The following is a 20,505-nucleotide window of genomic DNA, read 5'->3' as shown; positions in this document are numbered from 1 at the left end:
GAGATTTCCTTCAGCTGGCCCCTAAACAAATATATTCTAGTTCAGTGATAATGAACGCCATACTAATTTCCAAATTGTACACAAGAAACTAAAATTAAAATAATATATGTACAACATATATCATGTATATTTTCCACATGCAAATGTGAGCAATATAAAATTATGGTCAGGACACTATTTATGCAATTACTAAGCCTAATAAATATCTCTTCAACAACCACAAAAATAGGAAAATAAGGAGATGTGGTATAAAAGCCAATGAGACAACTATATGCACATATTTAAAGTTCAAAAGAAGTGAATGTACATGATCGAAGAAATTATAGGCAACCGTATGACCTTCAACATGATCAAAGTTTTTGTTTCAAAATTTTACACTAAAAAAGCAAAAATTCATACACTTAACTAGTAATTTTTTATGTAAAGTTGAAGTTGTATAACTGTCTGGGAGCAGATTTGGAGGTTGAACTTCCTAGATTATTAAAATGTGTAAAAATTCATTAAAAAGCTTTCACTGATTAAGTTCTTTTAGTGTCAAATTGGTGAAAATATTATAAATCATCCTTATCATGAAAAGTCTAAACATGCTCAAATTGATATAACATGTATAAGTGGATATTGTTACCTGCATCATTCTTCAACTGGTATTCTTGAAAAAAAATTATTTGATTTGAAATAGTTGATTTTATTATCAGTCTGACTCAGGGGGTGCAACTTAAACAAGTGATTTCATTCACCTATTTCAGTGAATTTTTAAATGACTGTAATATATTTTTTGTCTATAAATAAACTGTAAAAACTGGCATGCTTTTAAAACAAGCAAATTTTTGACAATTTCTGCATATATACATACATGTAATGTACATTGTAGTTTTTTTTTCAATTGAATTCTGGTCTTTTTATCAATAAAAAAATCAAGCTTGTGGGAAAAATATCCAAAAAATGTTATAAACACTTAATGAAGTGATTACATTTTAACTTTTCAAACTACTTGTTTCAGTAATTTTGAAAAACATCAAAAGTCTGTGAAAATTTTAAATATTTCGCAGCCAAAATCACTCAAAGAGGTAGATTATTTTGAAATCACTTGTTTAAGTGGTACCCCTGACTGATTTTAATCTTAAAGAAAGTTTGCATTTTATTGTCATGCACCTGAAATAACTAATAACTTCATCTGGCAAGATATTTTACCATTTTTTGTAATGAAGTGGGTCTCATTATGGTCCCAGTTTGATGCAGGATATCTGATTTTTGTAAGCGAGATACGTGAAAGTCTATAATTATTGTTGAGTGAAAACATGAATTCAACAAAGGGGATAGCTCCTTTATTGTGACTCCGGGATTGGGTGTTTTCAAGCTCAGGATTTCAGGATTGGCCCTTTTGGGATCATGGAATTCTTTTTTTTCTTCGAATTTCGGGATCTCAGAATTTTGTGTTTTTAAGTCTGGGATTTCGGGATCAGATCGACCCCTCCTATCCCCCTCGACAAAACATTAAGCAGGATATGGGATCAGACCCCTCCAATGAAGGTAAGCCCCTCCCCCGGTCATGATTCTCTCATTTTTGGACTGTGGCCACGGGGGGGGGGGTCTCTTCCTATATAAAGGTATATACATATGTGCCGCTGGAATGGGTCCCTTTTTTGATCCGTCAAATATATCAATGGGGTGCAATTTTACCGAGGAAATATATCAATAGGTAGTAATTGACCGATTGTGATATATCAATGGGTCATAAATATATGAATGGGTTATGATTTCGCTGTGAAATATATGTATAGGTAGGGATTTCACAATTATTCAATATATGAATGGGGGGTGTTTTTAAAATCCCAGCTGCACACCTGTACCCAAAATCCCATGTTGAGACCCCCCCGTGACTGTGGCAAAGGTGATGCTTTTAATGGAAATAGGTTCTGACTCATATATAGGATATTATCAAAGAAAATAAAACAGCCTCACGAGACGTCAATTTAGTGGTGGATACAGAACTTTACATAAGAATGGGCTCTCTGACTAACCTAAGAGGTTGGGGGTTCAGTCATGCTTTAGTGATTCCCTACATAATCAACCAAATTTTCCACACGAAAGGGGGGCGGCACCCCTCCCCACCCCCTTGGACCCGCCTATGCATAATTATTTGGAATAGTACTGTAAAAGTGTACCTCCCTTCGCATATTAAGGAGGCAAAGAACGAGTGTGGTTAGTTGACGGAAAGGGGGAGGGGGTGACAGAAACAGAGACTGTGCCTGCGAGAGCTAGCATGATTCGTGGGAAGATTTTATTTTAAAAACACCATACCTGTCAATGACCTTCATACGCATGGCTGCTAATATCATCTTAAAATACAATTGTTCATATTTCATGTGACATGATGTGTACTGTGCTGCTTGCGATTCACTTTCAGTTTCATATTGTAGGTCAAGGTAATATAAAGAAATAAAGACGGATAGGAAAACATACGCTTCCGTAGTATTTTTTTTTGGGGGGGGGAAGGGGGGGGATGCGTGTGTTTAAAATCTAATTTATCGATTCATGAAATTATGACACAGTGATATATATATACTACACCGATAAACAGTTAGAATAAAGATGTTTTTACGCACCTGATATGGATGTTTAGGTTTTCCCTTTGCTTGTGTTTCTTCTCCTTCTTTGCGAAATGAATAGCGTGTAGACGATTGTATTTTAACAGTTGTTTCGTCAGTAAAAATCACATTGTCAAATGTCTCTCGGTTTATAATACACTCTAACGCATAGTTCACCCTTTTTGGCTTGTTAGCTTCACGGACCATCTGGCAATATTGGGTCGGAGAATGTTTCCATCCCAAACGTTGGCGTGCTCTCTTTATTGTGGTTTCGCTGACAGGTATGTGGAAACGTTCAGTTAGTAATTTAGCAACCTCTCTTGCGGATATTTCTCGGTCATTACGAATTGTTTCGTCAATAAACTCTAGATGTACTTCCTGTAACATTTTCTGTCTAGTGTTTACTTTAAAGTCAGTAACAGATCCACTCTGACGGAATCGTCGTAGAAATGCACTTATCCCCTGTCTAGAAACTTGAACATTATCTGATCGTATCAACTCATCTCTAACTTCAGTAATGTTTTTGCCAGATCTTCTTAAACTTAATATCCTCTCACGAATGTAAACTGAAAGTCTTGTAGGTTTTACAGTTCCAGAACGAATTTCCATTTTGTTCTTATATGCAATTATTAATTTTCAATAAATTAATTAAAGAGGTGTCATTTCATTAAATGCAATCGTCAATATGTTGATCGAAAATGGACAGACGGATATTTTGATGTACCTTATCATGTGATATATTAGGTCAGTGTATCCAGGATACGAGGACAATCTGCGTTAACGCGCGTTTACTACAAACAGTAAACGGGCGTTTACTTTATTATCTAAAATTGGAAGACACGCCTTTTTCGCGTTAACGCGAAGTAAACGCCCGTTTACTCTTTACAAAATTAGAAGACGCGCGGTTTTTGCGTTAACGCGGAGGTAAACGCGAAAGTAAACGCCCGTTTACTATTTATGTCTACTTAAATTTCGGAGTTAACGCAGAGTTAACGCGGCGTTTACATGAAGTGCACGCGAGTAAACGCCGCGTTAACTTTTAAGGCCCGTTTACATGTAATGCTTTGTCTGCACCCAACTGTAGCTGGTGAACAGTAGCTCTATGCTCCTTATGATATAATTTGACAATTTGCGGAAGTCTTATAATTGAGAGGGTTAAATTTTAAACTTTCAGTTTGCTCACACTAAATATTCATATATCAAATTATGATATAAAAAGATTATATGTGGTATGATTGCCAATGAGACAATTGTCCACAAGAGACCAAAATGACAGAGAGATTAACAACTATAGGTCACTGTACGGCCTTCAAAAATGAGCAAAGCCCATACCGCATAGTCAGCTATAAATGGCCCCGATATGACAACGTAAAACAATTTAAACGAGAAAACTAACGGCCTTATTTGAATAAAAAAAAATGAACGAAAAACAAATATGTAACACATAAACGACAACCACTGAATTACAGGCTCCTGACTTCGGACAGGCACATATATAAATAATGTGGCGGGGTTAAACATGTTAGTGGGATCCAACCCTCCCCTAACCTGCGACAGTGGTATAACAGTACAATATAAGAACAAACTATAAAAATCAGTTAAAAAAGGCTTAACTCATCAGATGGACATAAATTACAAGTGGACGTGGCCGGGTACTTGTACATCCCGACATCAAAACGACACTAGGAACAGATCTGAGAGTACTCGCAGTTATCTGACAGCTAGTTCAAAGCAACTAGCAACTAATTAAAAAATCATGCATCTAAGACAAAATTATCAATCCGTACACATCCAATGGATTTAGTGTAAAGACTTCATAAACAGTCGGAGAAAAACATGACTTTGTGCAATGCCAGTTACAGGTATCGACAGATTGTAGATCCATGAATGTCTATATGTATATAACATACTAGTAATATTTAGTTTGCTTTTAATTTACTTATAACAAAATCAATATTTATACCAATAAAAACAATCATATTCAATGATCTTATTACAGTGTTAAATTGGTAACCATTTAGAATAAGTTATTTCAAGGAGCGATAAGTTTACAAGGATCATTTCTAAATTTCCGAGCACGGTTAACAACATTTCCGTAAAAATGAGGATATACTATCGGGTTTGAAATAAGTTTTCTACAGGTACATCCAAACTTCAAAACCAAATCTTTATATATATTGAAAAATTTAGTAAAGGTTTTGAGTAATTTATGGTAACGATATCCCTGGTTTAATAATCTACCAGTAATAAATAGATTGCGTTCGTCAAAATCAAAAACGTCACAACAGACACGGGCATAGCAAACGAGCTGTGAAATATAAACACTGTAAGATGGTTCCAAAGTAACATCACCATCTAAAAATGAAAAAAATAACAATAGGGAACGAAAAATCGTCCCTTTTGTCGTACATTTCAGTGTTTAGTTTACCGTTTGAAACATAGTACATGTAACTTAATCCAGGAAAGAAAAGTTATTACCGTATAAATTTGATGTATTTAAAGTAAGTCCCTTGGGGTCAATTTCAGCAGTATATTGAGAAAATTCTTGATTAGTTAACGAAAATTTATCAATTAAATGCAATTTTGACGTATTAGTACAAACACAAGTCTGCTATAATACCGATATATGTAGACGTATTTCATTCTGATGAACACTAGAAGTAAATGATAAATGTGTGTAACGTACTTCGAATACAATTTTATGGAATGGGAGATGTATAATCATTACATACATTTGATCGAGTCGCAGTTTCAAATTATCAAAAAACAAAAAAAACAAGAAGTGAATTTCAATTATCAATCATACAATTTGCGTAACTATATATCCAACTTGATTACACTGTGTTTTAATATTTGAACTAAATGACTAGACTTTTATGTTGTTTTAAATAAGGGTAAATCAATATAAAGAAATAGTTATTTGCTATAAGGACTTAAAATAATATATTTTATTTATAAAGTACTAGTGAATGTGTTCATGCTTAATTAATCGAAAGCAATAAATCCATTGCCATACAGGTTTATATACAAACATGTTGTTATAGTACCATTATAAGCACATCGTGTGAAAAACATTTAAAGAAAACTTTCCATCAATAAGATTAGAATAGAAAAGAAAATAACATCATGTTGAACAATTCTAAGTATTTTTCACCTTTTATATACACGAGTGAAATTTGAAATGGAAAGAGCAGCGTGACCATACAATGCATGTAAGTATTAAAGTATCATATACTAAGCACTGTAGATCTTTGTTTCTTATATTCCTATAGTTTTTAAGGATAAACAAAGTACATATATCTGTGCTTATCTTGTGGGTAATAAATGCACTTGGACATTATTTGGAGGCTATAAGGAATAAACGGCTATACTTATTTGACAAAAAAAACCGTCTATTCCAAATTGATACTTTGATTTTTTTAATTGTTTGTTCATAAAACACTGTTAAAAAACTCTGTAAAAATGCAAATCGACTTATAAGGAATAAAGATATAAAAATCATTTTGTTATTTAATATAACTCTATAATGATTATGAATGTTCCAAGTGTTTACCTTCTATTGTTTCAAGAAACAATTCACCGTACATCTGCCAATACGGTAGATATACCACATTTTTTAAAAGCTGAAATGTTGGTTCCGAATTAGGATACAAATTAGCCTGTGTAATTATTCCAAAGCTCACAAGAACAACCGCAAAAATCATGATGAAAAATTGCAAATCAGTCATCTGAAATAAATAGATCTATATAGTAAACGACTTATTAATCAATTCATAATTTTTGTTTCATTGTCAGATGTTATCGACTTATGCATTTGTGAAACGTTTATTACATAACGGTAAACCAACTCGTGATGGCGTCCGTATAGAATTCATTTGCGAGCAAGTTGATTGGGTTAAATTCTGCTGAGTGCATCCGAAAAAGTATGAAAACAACACGAACGATATTTCAGGATGTCGTCGTCTATTAGTTCTTTTTAGTGTATTTACAGTAACTGTCATACTTTAAAACCCGTTAAACTGTCGTATAATCCTAAAGTCTCATAAATGACTGATAAAGGATATGTGTATCGGAAATAGATATAGATAAAGGCAATACTAGTTTACCGCTGTTAAATATTCAATTATCTATTACATCTAACCAAATTTCAGTCAAAACCAAAACCAACACCAAGGGAAACGCACAAACGATACGATGACAAAACAGGGAACAACAGTAACACTGAACTGCTACAAAAACAAAAGCCAACATACATATAAACGAACAATGTGATGAGAATTGCCGTATTTCCGACTTGGTACGGGATATTTTTAGAAAGAAATTGTTGGTTATACTTGGTTTGATGGCTAGCAAACCCTCTCGCCTATATGGCGTGACCGAATTACAGTACAAACAAATGCATACATAACTAATTTAGGATACTAACATATTTAGGTAATACACATTATGTCAAGTACAGTTTACCTACCATTTTACCTATCATGATAATCTTCGGTCCAGTATTTTTTGCAACGTAGAAGAATTGTAATGTGCGCAAGATAAAGAAGGCAAGGGTTACACTGTACGCCATCCGTGCCCATACAAAATCATCCTTTTTCATTGAAAATCTTAGAATGACTGACAATAAATACATAATGTACATGACTGCGTCAAATTTGTTCCAATTGTCTGTCCACCAGCTACATATTCTGTGCCATAAGAGGCGTTGTTCTCTCTGACATATCTGGAAAACACATATTTGATCAACGTTATGTATTGAAACCGATTTTTTAATCAGAATACATTCTCGATAGAACAAGGACTGATTCGATATCAAGTTGACTATTGATTTATATTTATGTGTACACTTAATCATAAGTAACCAATTATAAATAACGACGCAATGGTGAGTAAGGTAAACAAATGGCCAGCCTCTACAAATTTTGCATATCTTTTCTATAAAATAATTCACCTTACAGCAAATTTAAGGTGTCCCCTAACACAAGCTTGAGCGGAATTCTTTGCAAAAATAATTAAATTAAATTTCGTAAGATGTAACACCACCAAAAATGCATCTGGTCAACACGTATGTTTTAAAGGGGACAATTCGATTGTGTTTATTTATTCATTTTATGTATATTGATATGTTTACCTGTCGAAGTTCTTCTAATAACAAAGTCAAAATCCAAAAGAAAATACAGAACTCCATAGACGAGAGTTGACCATCAGAAATTGGGTGTAGATTTGTAAGAACGAAGAAGCTGAAGCAGCAAAGCATCAAGAGATAGGAGATCTGGAAAAGATGTTACAAATAAATTATAATTACGAATCAAGACAAGGACATTTGGAAATATTAATAAACAAATATTCTAACTTAATGTATAAAAAAAATTAAAAAAAATTATGCTGATCCATTTAATTCTTACATCATGCAGGCAAACGTAGAAACGAATATTCGAAACCAGAGTTTATATAAGTGAAAATCGAAATATGAGATAAAAGATATGAAGTCCAAGAAGAGTAAACAAACAATGTCATCGCTTTGTGAAAGAATTTACACAGTAAATTCCATTTAACCATTGATGTAATAAATACAATTTAAAACGAAAAAACATTAATTTTTAATAAAAATTCCATATAGAGTTCAATGTTTGGTTCAGTTTCTACAAGAACTTTACTAAAGGTGTGTCAAAATTATTCCTTTAGGGTCCGCTCTTGTAAAATAATAGATATGCAAGAAATAGCAATGAAAGTTACATAGTGATCAACATTGTTAAAATGTATACATATACTGTAGGAATACGCAATTCTCTCGATTTATTTTTTTATTTCTTAATATTTCTAGGAAAATATAATCCTATAAAAATCGAAAAATCAATTGAATCGATATTTCATCTTTATAATTTCCATATAAAACATCATCACAATTATTGGATATATCATTTCGTACCTTAATGATGTGTGTGTTAAAAACATGACTCATTTCCTAAAATTGCATTAAATTATCATAGTTATTGCTCGTTGTCAAACATTTCACTGATTGAATTCTGATTCGTTATTTAATTTAAGCGAACTAGAAACAAAGAGACGATTTTTGTTTTAAAATAGACGTTTGGTCATGTTATTCTTTTTAATCATAGTTTTTAAAATATATATGTTGTCGTATAATATGTATAACTTGCATGAATTAAAAAACTATTAATGAGTTCTTACCAAATTTGTCCAAAATTTTGTCACAGGTGCACCATAGAACCAATACAACGCCTTTATCAAGTACATTTTACCCTCTGATGAGTCTCTACAACCTAACCAGTCAATTCTTAAAAATGGTTCTTTATAATTATTTTTGTCTCTACTTTTGTTTGCAACAAATTTAATACATGGTATGAAAAAAGGAAAGAAAATGCAGGCAAGGATCTGAAATTATAACATGGAAGATTATATAAAAATGAAATCATTTCCAGAAGTGTTTTCGATAAAACGAGTAAGTGAAAAGGCTACACATATCCTGCTTAAAAAGATATTAGGTATTATCTCTTTTTAAACGAAAACGTTTCTTGGTATTATTACTGTATTATATTATTTCTTTGATATACATGTATTTGTCTATTTATTTCAGTGATGCATGAGGTATTCAAAATTGCTTTTGAAACTCTTCTGTTGAAAAAAAATATTTAGTTGAGTCAACGAGACTGAATTGAGTAAACAGTAGTTTAATAAAGCTCATATCAAATAAATCGATTTCGAAGATGAAAAGGAAGGAGACATTGCGGAAATAGCATGAATTCCAGATGTAGCGGAACTGCATACGTTGACTATTTAGCGAGTTTGATACACATGCATCACCCACTATGCGTTTCCCAATTCTTACACCTACTCTTGTTTTTAAAAGATGCATCATTGCAAAACATGGCACTTGCAAATTTAAGATACAGCTATGTTATATCTTGATGCTGATTACTACCAAAAGAGTGAAAGTCAACTCTTGTTGAATACTGAGGAAAAGAGCAAGGTATGTACTAAACAATCGTGTCCAATCTTTAACCAAGTTAAAATCAAGTTTGCTCTATGTAAACGATTGATTCAATCACTCTCTGAATTACGTATTATTTCGTATCATTAAAAACTAAAGGAGAAATTAAAGAAAATCTACAGATGTTCTTTTTTTCCTTGAGGCAATGCAGGTTTCGTATTTAAATACTTAAAATAGGTCTGTTAAAATAACAAACGTAGAGCTAATTTCTGTAACATATGGTTTCTTGTGAAGATTTGTCTCATTGGCAATCACACCTTATCTTCTATTTTATATTAACAAATAATGTTATTGATCAAGTTATCCATCACTGTGATGACATTGTATTCGGTATCAATTTGTTGGATTATGTGCGTCATTCTCATTTATGCGATCACAAAAGCAAATCACAGCCCTGTTTGTGAAATTCTAAAACTCTAACAAGGTTGTTAATTATATAAGATAACCCTATTTCAATATAATTTTTGTCCTTCCAGTTTTTTAAGATACACATAATGAATGTCTGAATATCATTTTATTTTATTTGCACGAAAAAAAAATTTTTTTTTGAAACAAACCATTTCTTTAGACGTTAATATAGACATACATGTATGTTCTCTCCAAATACTTTTAAGTTTCGTTTGGCATGCTGTTGTACCCATAAACTGCATTGGCTCATTATTTGCAGAAATCTTCATAACAGTCTTCATTGAACAACCATATTCCTTTACAGGTTGGGTTAGTATTTTCTGTGTCATTCGAATACATTTGTGCTACACCATTAATATTGCAGGCTAAAATCTCAAAAAACCTTGATGAAATAAAAAAAAATCGGCAATGCAGGTAGATAGTCAATTTGCAATAATTACAATTAACTGAATAATTTGCAAGTACAGTTTTGTTTCTCTGTGAATCTTAAAATGCGAAAACCTACATGAAGGAGCAAGTAAATGATAATAGCTTTATATAGTGTTATTCCTTTATAGCTGACCCTGTATTTGTTCCGTTTTACTGAACACTGTCATGTTTTTTACTATTTATTGAACATTTACAGAATAACCCCACTACATGCTGTAGCATAAACGTGTTACCAGAATCCGGCTAATTATGGAGGAACGATGGGCAAAGTTTCAACAAAAATCTGAGAAATGGCTTCTTTACTTGTGGCCTTGTTATAAGTGAACAAATTAAATAACACGAATTTGAGTATCGGCTTCATTTCACAAATAAATGGATTTGAAATATCAAAACAACTATTTCTTTTTTACAATCTGTCATTGTAGTCTATAAATTACATGTATATAATCAAGCATTTCAGTTTGCATTATGATTTTTTTCGTTAAGATAATGCTGATGACAAGAAACTCACTGAACAAAGACTGTGAATTTACCTCGAATTTTCCATAAATGATGCTCCAAGATCCATGTTTTCTTCAGCATCTGCTAGCTTGGATAACACCTTCAACATCGCACTAGCAAACAAAGCTGCATCTGTTTAAGAATAAACTTATCATATTTGAATACTACAATATACATATACCCACTTGTGTATGTGTGCATTCTTTCGTCCCTTGTTAGCCTTTGGCTATTATCTGCTCTTTGGTCGGTGTGTTGTCTCTTTGACCAAATCCCGATTTGCATTCGAAATTGTATGTAAACAACAAATGAGTTGTTCATTAAAACACATAATACTTCATGAGATGTTCCATTTACTATACACGCTAATTGCTACCGCGACATTTGTTGTCTGGATTCTGATATATTTATATCGGTAGACGATGTGCCTGGTTTGGCATCATACATGTAGGGAGTTAATGCAATTCCTTCAGATGTGTTTTACTGGGTTGTGCCCTCGAAAAGGTTTAACGAGGACTGCTCATGTCTTAAAAATAAATTCGGCGCTTGTCTGTTCTATGGTCGGGTTGTTGTCGCTTTGACACATTCAGCATGTCCATTCTCAATTTTATTGGGGTCAGTTTTATTGTTCCATCCTCTTGTGATTTTGGTTTGCTACGGTTCAATATGAAATATTGTGTACCACATCAACCTCTTTGGTTTTTGTTTTCGAAAACTGATGATGCTTTTTTATTTATATTGCACCATAATGTTGAATATATATAAGTATATTTACATAAACATGTCCCTTTGGTATGGTTTGCATCTTCTGTCAATCCATTTTTCAATAAAAACATTACATCGTCACGTTTATTAAGTATGACTGACCAAATAATAACATCTCTTCTTTTTATTTCATCGCTCTCTTCTATATCTGCAAAAGGTTAATGATGTCTACTTGATGTCATCTTTGAAGAGGACAAATAACAAAATGGAAATATAAATCATATATGCTGATAATTATCAACAAAGAATAGAAACATTCAATGTTATCAATTCTGACCTATTTTTGGAAATGCTTTCAAAAGATTGAAAATCAATATAAAAAATACAATAATTCGGGTCACTATCATTCTTGTACCGGTTAAGACGAAACTTGCACAATGTAAGTAAGGTTGGTGTACGGGCGAGGTTGGGTCTTCATGACTGCTTTGAGCGTGTCCATTTTTGAACAAAACAATCTTGGTGTTGTCGTGGCGAAATTGGGTCGTAGAGAATAACAGTGACAGCGTATCAAGTTCGTGGTAAGATCAAAGTACCATCGTGGCGAAATCGCGATTCCTATCAGAAAGATTGCACTACGATTTCACAGCGACGTTACTTCGACCTCACTACGACCATCACGTTCTCCGCGCGACCTTATAACGCTTCTACTACGACTTTACTACTATTAAAGACCATAGAACGATTCTTACACACCCATGCTGTCCTTACACGCTCGTATTACGACCTGACTACGTTCTTTCTACAACCACGTAAAGTTCTAGCTTTGCTCATTGTTATTTTCACAATAATTAATTGAAAGCTCTTCAGGTTTTTTGTCTGTATGTTATGTGGACCTCATGTCCATACATGACTTCCAACAGTTCAATCATATCTGTAGTATTCCCGACATGTTTTTATAAAATATCGTCATTTGATCTTGATGGATCAGCAATACGATGTGATTCAAGTTGGATTGATTGGTCTAACATCTCTACTGGATCAAGATTTGTATTAGATGCCAATCTGACTCTAGTTGTTCTACCCCTACCACCACGCCCACGAGTTCTAATAGAATTTAATGGCATGCCTGTGTTGTTTTCGAGAATACTACGTATAAATGACATGTAGAAAGATTGGAACAGTATTTAATATATTGAACACTATGTTGGCGTTATTAATGAGAGCGTAGTTAGATCGCGGTCAGTTTGAACGTGGTAAGATCATGGTAATAGCGTGATAAGATCGTGTTATAATGATGATAATCGCAATGAAGCCAGATAATGAGCATGGTTAGAACGTGGTATAATCATAGCAGGATTGTTATTGACTCGTAATGCAGCCGTAGTAGCATCGTCGAAACAACGAACATCTACATTTGAATGCCGCTCATAGCGCGACCTCACCACGATCTCATTTTATTTCAAATCGCGGTGAGTGTGTTGCGGTCGTCCTTTAGTGGAACTGGGGTATTATCATTATTGTTTATAATGTAGATATCTGTATTTAACTACATATTTTATTATACTTTGTTATCATTAAAACAACTAGTATATACCAATTAATAGTGTATCTTTTTATGTTGTAATGTTGCACTACTGTCTCTGGTAAACGTAGAGGTTTAGGTTGGCGCCAGGGAAAACGGTAAACCCGCTGCGTATTTATGTATCTTTTATAAGTCATTAGCCTGAATTTCAGTGTTTATCGTGTGTGGTGTGATGCATGAATGTTTCTCATTTTTGAATATACTAGATCATTAATTTTACTGTTTGAACTGGTTTACACTAGTAATTTTTGGAAGATGTGTAGCTCGTTGATGACCGTACTTTGATCCATAACTGTTAACATTTTTAACATGGTGGCTACTTGGAAGGTTAATTGTCTTATTGGCACTCATACCACACCTTCTAAGATATAAAATTGAAATTTTTGTAAAGGCACAGTGAGTTGACATCATTTTATATGTTCTTGTTTTATAATATTCTTTCTCTTAAACGAATACCGATAATGAATAAGTTACATATAACATATGTATATTACAATGCCCAAATTTTGGGGAATTTGTGTAATACCTCTGTGTGTGAAAATTATAGCGAAATCCTATATAAAATTAAAAAAAAATGATTTAGAACCGCGAGCCCCCTTACGTGCTATTGTTGGTTTCACTGATGATAGATGATTGATATACACGTACAGTTCGTAAACTCTATACAATACACTTGAATATCAAAATACTGGAATACCATGTTTATAGTTCAATTCAAATATAATTGTATGCTAAGTATTAGTTTGAAACGGCTACTCACCTATGTAAACATCATACGATTCGTCCTGTAAGATACGTTTCAGGAGTTTACCAATGTCTCTAAAAAAACGTTTGACACATTTTTGGTCAGAATAGATCATATCTCGAGTGTGTCGCCCGCAACACCATGTCTATTTGGAAAAAATGCATATTTGCAATGCTTTAATGTTACAAAATATAATTGTCTGAAAAGGGGTCGATCATTTGTTTACAGGATAGTTTCGTATGTTATACACTGACGAACTGAATCAATTTATACATTACCTGAGGTTAGGAAACTTTCCAGATCATTGACGTTGCGCTAATTACTTAAAGGGGCATTATTCGTCAAATAACTGGATCCATGATAATCAGATCAGTTTGAATTCATCTCATAGATTTATAGGTTATATAACCAGGTCAGTTTGATTTAAAACAAAAATAATGTAAATCATGGTCTGAGCATGTTACACACGATAAAGGTGGTATCTTATTGGCAAAATAGCTGAAAGAATTGTGTTTAAATTGCTGCTACTTTATTACTCAATATTGATATTCTTTCATATTGTATGTGAAACCTCTTAATTAAAATTTCAAATAAAGGCTGTATAGTAACGGGTGCAACTGAGGTTCAAATATTGACTTACAAGTGAATAATACATTTGATCTTATTTTGACCTAATTGACCAGGTAAAACATACTGCCATGAGCGCAAAATTACTTCATCATTCCGCTTTAAAATATGTTTGCATCTCTAAATGATAATTGTGCATTTCTATATTACTGCAATTGATTAAGAAAAAAATGAAATAGGCCGAAGGAAAAATGAATAAATTTCAAGTCAGCATGTCCTCTTTTCATTCTAACTACAATTTATAAAGTAAAATCACAAAAATACTGAACTCCGAGCAAAATTCAAAACGGAATGTTCCTAATCAAATGGCGAAATCAAATGGATGGACAACAACTGTCATATTCCTGACTGGATACAGGCATTTTCTAAAAGGGAGATGTGATTCGTTATAGACCACCCATGACTAGATCAATATTTTAATACAAGAACATGTCAATCAAATTTGATTACGCAACGTCATATGCGAGACATGTATATGACATTTGCGTCAACTGGTAATCGATTGCAAGTCGTCAAATGACACGATAGACAGATTGGTGCAATGCATGTTACCCATATACTAATTAAATCTGATGACATGGCAAAAAAAAATTAAAAAATTCTTGACGAAATACAAAAATCAGCTGATCTGCAAGGTATCTTCTTGCCTCAATGCTTGAAATTCGAGTTACAACCATATATAGCGCCGACTGATGAAGTCCATAATTGTCTAGTTGGTTGAGGCGGTATTGCCATGAATTCTCATTAAAGGGTTTCAATCCCTTTAAGAGAAGAAGGAACATTTGCTTTTTTTCATATTTGCAGCTGTTTGATAATTATGCTAAATAAAAAATAAGTATATGTTAATCATGGTTTAAGTCCTGAATAATCACAGGCTATAAGATGGCGAACAGTTGTCGCAAAGATGTCACATTAATAGGCAAAGCATGATAGGTATTCATACATACCCGTTTTGTATGATATTGTAGTCTTGACTTTAAAAGAATCCCCGCGCTGTCATCACTTTTCATATACTGAAAACATTTAAAAAAAACCGTCCTCAATGATTTACTATTGATTTATTGTTAATTTGGTTACTGCAAGAGGAATAGTAGTATTATATGTATAATAGCGTGGAGATTCCGTGTTCATCAATAGTTAAATTTACATTTGAAAAAAACGATGTTTACATACGTTCGGTTTGTTTTCCCGTATGCATTACTTCACATTAGCAATCATACAATAACTCCTTTTTACTTTTTATATATGTATCGATGGATTACATCAGTACAGATCATTGGCAAAATTTATTAAAACAAATAATTTGTTCACATGATTGATTTAATTTTATAGTAACAGTATACCCTTCGTGCGTTTTTTTTTTTTTGGAAAATACTTTTAGTTTCAGCTACAAGAGGACGTCATTTATGGTGTTATTATGCAGTGTTTTAGATCAGTATTCACTATGTTAGTGCTAATTACTGTATTTGTTTTTCGTTTTTTTTTTCATAAATCAGGTTGTTAGTTTTCTGAACGTTTTTACATTTGCCATTTCGGAGCCTTTTTAACTGGCATTTAAATCATTGATGAATTCTGTAAGATGACTTTGTTGTTACCCTCCTACGTCAGTTTTTTTTTCTTCGGATGATATTCGTCTCAGTGCCAATAATACCACATATTCTTATTTATATATGAATTACAGTCTTGCATAGTGTTCATTTTTCACCAACACAGAAGATGGCCGATATAAACTTCACTTGCTTAAATGACTTACCACATGAAATTGCATGAAAGGCAGACATCGAAAAAAAAGCTTTTCGACCCAGGAATTTATTTGAAAATGTTCAATTTTTTGTCATGAAACAAGCGAAATACAATGCTTTTGTAACAAATAGGACATATAACGACTTCAATATATTTGTTCCTATTATTTAGTACTAATATCATGTAAAATGATGAACACTGCATTCGCCCATATATCTATAATCTGTTTTATTTTCAAGAATATTTTTGAATATTTATGATTAAATTTGTTACAAAAATTTATATTTATTTTAATTTGTTTCAATTTACAATCTATACCAGCTTAATCAAAACGTTACCAGCTTGTAATTTTGCCGCAGTTTTTTATATGTCCATGATTTCCAAGTTGTTATATCAATATCTTCTATATTGCCATCGTCTTCCTCTTTTGATAACTGCATGATTAACTCTACAGGGGAATATAGTACTGATTTAATATAAATAATGTAGTTGCAAAAAAACATGAATCTATAGTTAGATAACAAACACGTGTTTTCTGTAATGCATTCTATAGTTTAGCAATGAACGCTATGATTAGTTTTACCTAAACATTACTTCCAAGAATCAATCACAAAAACACAAAAATAAACACATTAAATTCCGAAAGAATGTGATTTTTTATTTTTCATCTCATTTCATTAAATCTGAAAAGATTTCATTCAATGGAATCTCCTTTTACTTAACAACTAACAACGCCATAGTTATTGAGGAAAATTAAGTTTAAACTTCATAATATCGTCAAAATCAAAATCAATGTGTTAAAACTTGAAAGTATTTGATCAAGTGGTAACACCAGCCATTTTTAAAGCTAAATAAGGAGCATAGCTCTTCGTCGGTATATGTAAAATGTATTAGAAACAATGTTGACAAGATTTGTTAGGCATCAAATGTTTAGTTCTATTACTATGCGAACCTAGAAAAAAATAAAGGCAAGACATAATTTACTGAATGAACAAATGACAGAAATACATAAGAAGTGATATAAATCAATTTATGCATGTAAAAGGTACATATTAAGTAAACAAAGTCTTAAAACGGCATTACATGAAATCCCTGAAGTCAGTACAGATGGCATTATTAAGTATAACTCAAAACATTTACCGTGGGAAGGTACTCAACCAGGGTTTCCGCTGGCGGTCAATAATAATTGTGGCGATAAAAATTCGTCATTTGCGAAAGAATTTGCCGAAAGAAATATATATAACGATTTATTTTCCTCCATCTTGTTTAATTACTTTTATTCAAATTTCTCGGACTTAACCCTATCAGACAATACTCGAAATTCACCTTGACCTTGTTAAGATTTGGACAGAAAATCTATAATCAGCTGATTGCATTTTATAGCTATCGACAACAAAAGACTAATTAATAAAGGTGTTGATTGAATTGAATGACAAAATAATATAGGTAATTGATTAGGGAGACTTCTTTAAAGTCGTTTGAGTGACACACGTGTTTCAACCATAGCTTTACGTCTCAACTTTTTCATTTACGATGGTCAAGAAAAGAAAACTGTCGTTATGACGAAATCTATCCAAAAGGTTGGGAACAACTCCTCGAATGAGAGTGACCCTTCAATGTAAATATGACTACACATAAAATGAGGGATCAATATCTGTTTTGTTGTAAAAAAACACTTCTTAGTATAAAATGGCACATCAGTATTTTTCTTTTAAAGAAACTTTCCCTACGAACTATACTGGTATTATATTATCAAAACATGTCCATTAATTTTGTTATATTCGAGGTCTTATATCTTCTCTTTATAAAAAGTATAGTGGCCCCCTTATTTAGAAAAAAAAATTTTAAATACAAAGAATATTTTTCCATTTTAAGTTAAAAAAAAATTCTGTTGTTTTAAAGTTAATGTTTAGAATTTATTCCTTAAAATGTAAACTCTAAAATCAGTTTGAGAGAATGATCTTAGACACAATGGGGCTAAATCATTTTAGGGGTAGAAAAAGATCAATTTTAATCGAAAAATATATTTATGTTACTTGGCGAAAAAAATTATAAAGTGGCGAAAAATATATTGTTTTGACGAAGGAGGTGGCGAAAAAAAAAATTGACCCAGGGGAAACCCTGTACTCAACAAAGGCACATATTTTGTGTTTTATCTGCTCATAAATGTAAACAACGATTGATAATACAGAGAATAAAATCGTGTCATAAAAATTCAAATATGAATGTAACGTTACAGTGTGGCAATTCTTTACCTGTATATATCGTATTGTCATGGAGAAAATTATATATAATCTCGATTAATTTTTATATTGCAAAACAGTGATCATAATTGAGAAATAGATTAACAAACTGTATGTGTTAGTGTATTTGATTTCAAATAAAAAGAAAATACCTTTAAAATCAAAATAACTAAGATTAAATTATACAGTTATTGCATTGACAAAAGTAGTCAATAATATCTAACCTTCGGGAAGGTACGACATTTATGTGCTATCTGATGACAGCAGGACTAAAGTACAAACACATAAGGTTTTAAATGACTGCATTTAGATTTCAGATAAAACAAAATAATATTCTTAAAATACAAGTTGAGATACTTATTAAATATAGGCATACGATGATCTTTTTTATTAAATTACTGAATTTCGATTTGAGAAAAATAAAACTTTTATTTGTAAAAATTAAATACATATTACATTTAGACACAAACTATGATCATGTTTGTATGCAATTTCATAAGAACTAAGCATAATCACATTATTTCTATTAATTGAAAAACAGCAAATTAAAGCGTTTACAAATTCTGTATATTGAATGATTATATATAGTGATCACACTAGAAATTGTAAAAGAATATGTGTCACTCAAATATCATTTTTAACTACTGGTTTTAGACAGAACTTTTTGTTTAGATTAAAGCACCGGTTTTTTTTCAATTAATTTCAATGATATAATGTTACAAATAAACAAACTTACCTTTTAGAGTATCTTATTTCATTTTATAGTAGCTTATTTATACACAAAGTCACGTCCTCTCCTTTAATGCGTTTAAATTTACGTGAATAGTGTGTCGTTTGTTTCTGGAGGAATCAGCCATGACCGAAAAATCATTTAAAACCCCTTACACACGCACTTAAATGTTTTGAATCATAATGACCTGATAGAAACACAGATTATAATTACAGAGAGTAATAAGGTTGAGGATATTCGCTTCTCTTGGTTTTTTTTAATGTTTACCAGATATCCGAAATCCTCTGGTTTTATTCATGTTTTTCCAATAAGACGTTTTTACTGCTTACCCCTACTTTTCTTTCAATAACTTTATTACATACATTTTATGAAAATCAGTATTTCAAAATCTTATAAAATCCTTGTAATAGTGTTCATTGTTTTTTTTTTTTTTTGTGTTACATAAATACTGTGTCAGTGCGAAATGTCATGAAATCTAAAGAAAAAAAATATCCCACCATCTTTGCAATTGCTTATACCTGGAAAACAAGCACATAAACTCTTAATTTGTTTCTGCTTCTTTGTATCTCTTATTTACATATCAACAATATATAATAGTCTTTATAAAAGCTTTTTTATTTGAAACAAACAAGCGAAAATCCATAATAAACCAACATAAGTTGAAACAAAGATATTGCTTGTTACGAAACTTAACAAAGATAAACTTATGCTAATGTTGCCTTTTTTCATAGCATTAGAATTCTTTTGGAAGGACCGATTAAGACTTATTTGAAATAGAGTTATAATCAAACACATTGTTATTGAAATTTGTTAAATCTATTTTGGAATTCGACGAAATAGATGTACAAGCATAGACATTTGAATCCTCAATGTTCGTCAACTTTGTACTTGTTTGGCTTATTAATATTTTGACATGGGCGTCACTAATTAGTCTTATGTAGACGAACAGTGCGTCTGGTATACTGAATTATAATCCTGGTACCTTTGATAACTATTTAACTTCTGTAAAGGCAACACATCCTTTGCGTTTACTAAAATAAATGAGCATTATATATATGTACACTCTGTGTAAGCTGTTTATCAAATCATTCAATCTCCATAGTATGAAACAAGTAAAGCTGTGTAATTTGAGGATGTGATAGATATATCGCTTTAAATGCATAGAAATGGAAACCGAAGACTGCGAAATATTTTT

The 20,505-nt window shown here is 32.1% G+C and overlaps 1 protein-coding gene across 1 annotated transcript in view; it reads right to left on the bottom strand.

Annotated features, from left to right (window-relative positions):
- LOC139504245 (transient receptor potential cation channel subfamily M member-like 2) overlaps positions 1-19,403 on the bottom strand; it is a 39,544-nt gene extending 20,141 nt beyond the window's left edge. Inside the window, exons 1-11 of the mRNA XM_071294312.1 lie at positions 19,317-19,403; positions 16,676-16,785; positions 15,542-15,607; positions 13,983-14,112; positions 11,711-11,848; positions 10,971-11,070; positions 10,449-10,509; positions 8,781-8,984; positions 7,720-7,860; positions 7,057-7,311; positions 6,142-6,316 (exon numbers count right to left, since the gene is read on the bottom strand). Coding sequence (XP_071150413.1) covers positions 6,142-6,316; positions 7,057-7,311; positions 7,720-7,860; positions 8,781-8,984; positions 10,449-10,509; positions 10,971-11,070; positions 11,711-11,848; positions 13,983-14,112; positions 15,542-15,607; positions 16,676-16,777 — 1,372 coding nt within the window. The 5' untranslated portion in view covers positions 16,778-16,785; positions 19,317-19,403. The remainder of the gene's footprint in view (positions 1-6,141; positions 6,317-7,056; positions 7,312-7,719; positions 7,861-8,780; positions 8,985-10,448; positions 10,510-10,970; positions 11,071-11,710; positions 11,849-13,982; positions 14,113-15,541; positions 15,608-16,675; positions 16,786-19,316) is intronic.
- Positions 19,404-20,505: the final 1,102 nt, after the last annotated feature.

Source organism: Mytilus edulis, chromosome 14 (assembly GCF_963676685.1).
Source record: "Mytilus edulis chromosome 14, xbMytEdul2.2, whole genome shotgun sequence".
NCBI lineage: Eukaryota > Metazoa > Mollusca > Bivalvia > Mytilida > Mytilidae > Mytilus > Mytilus edulis.
This window is presented reverse-complemented; position numbering and strand designations above follow the sequence as displayed.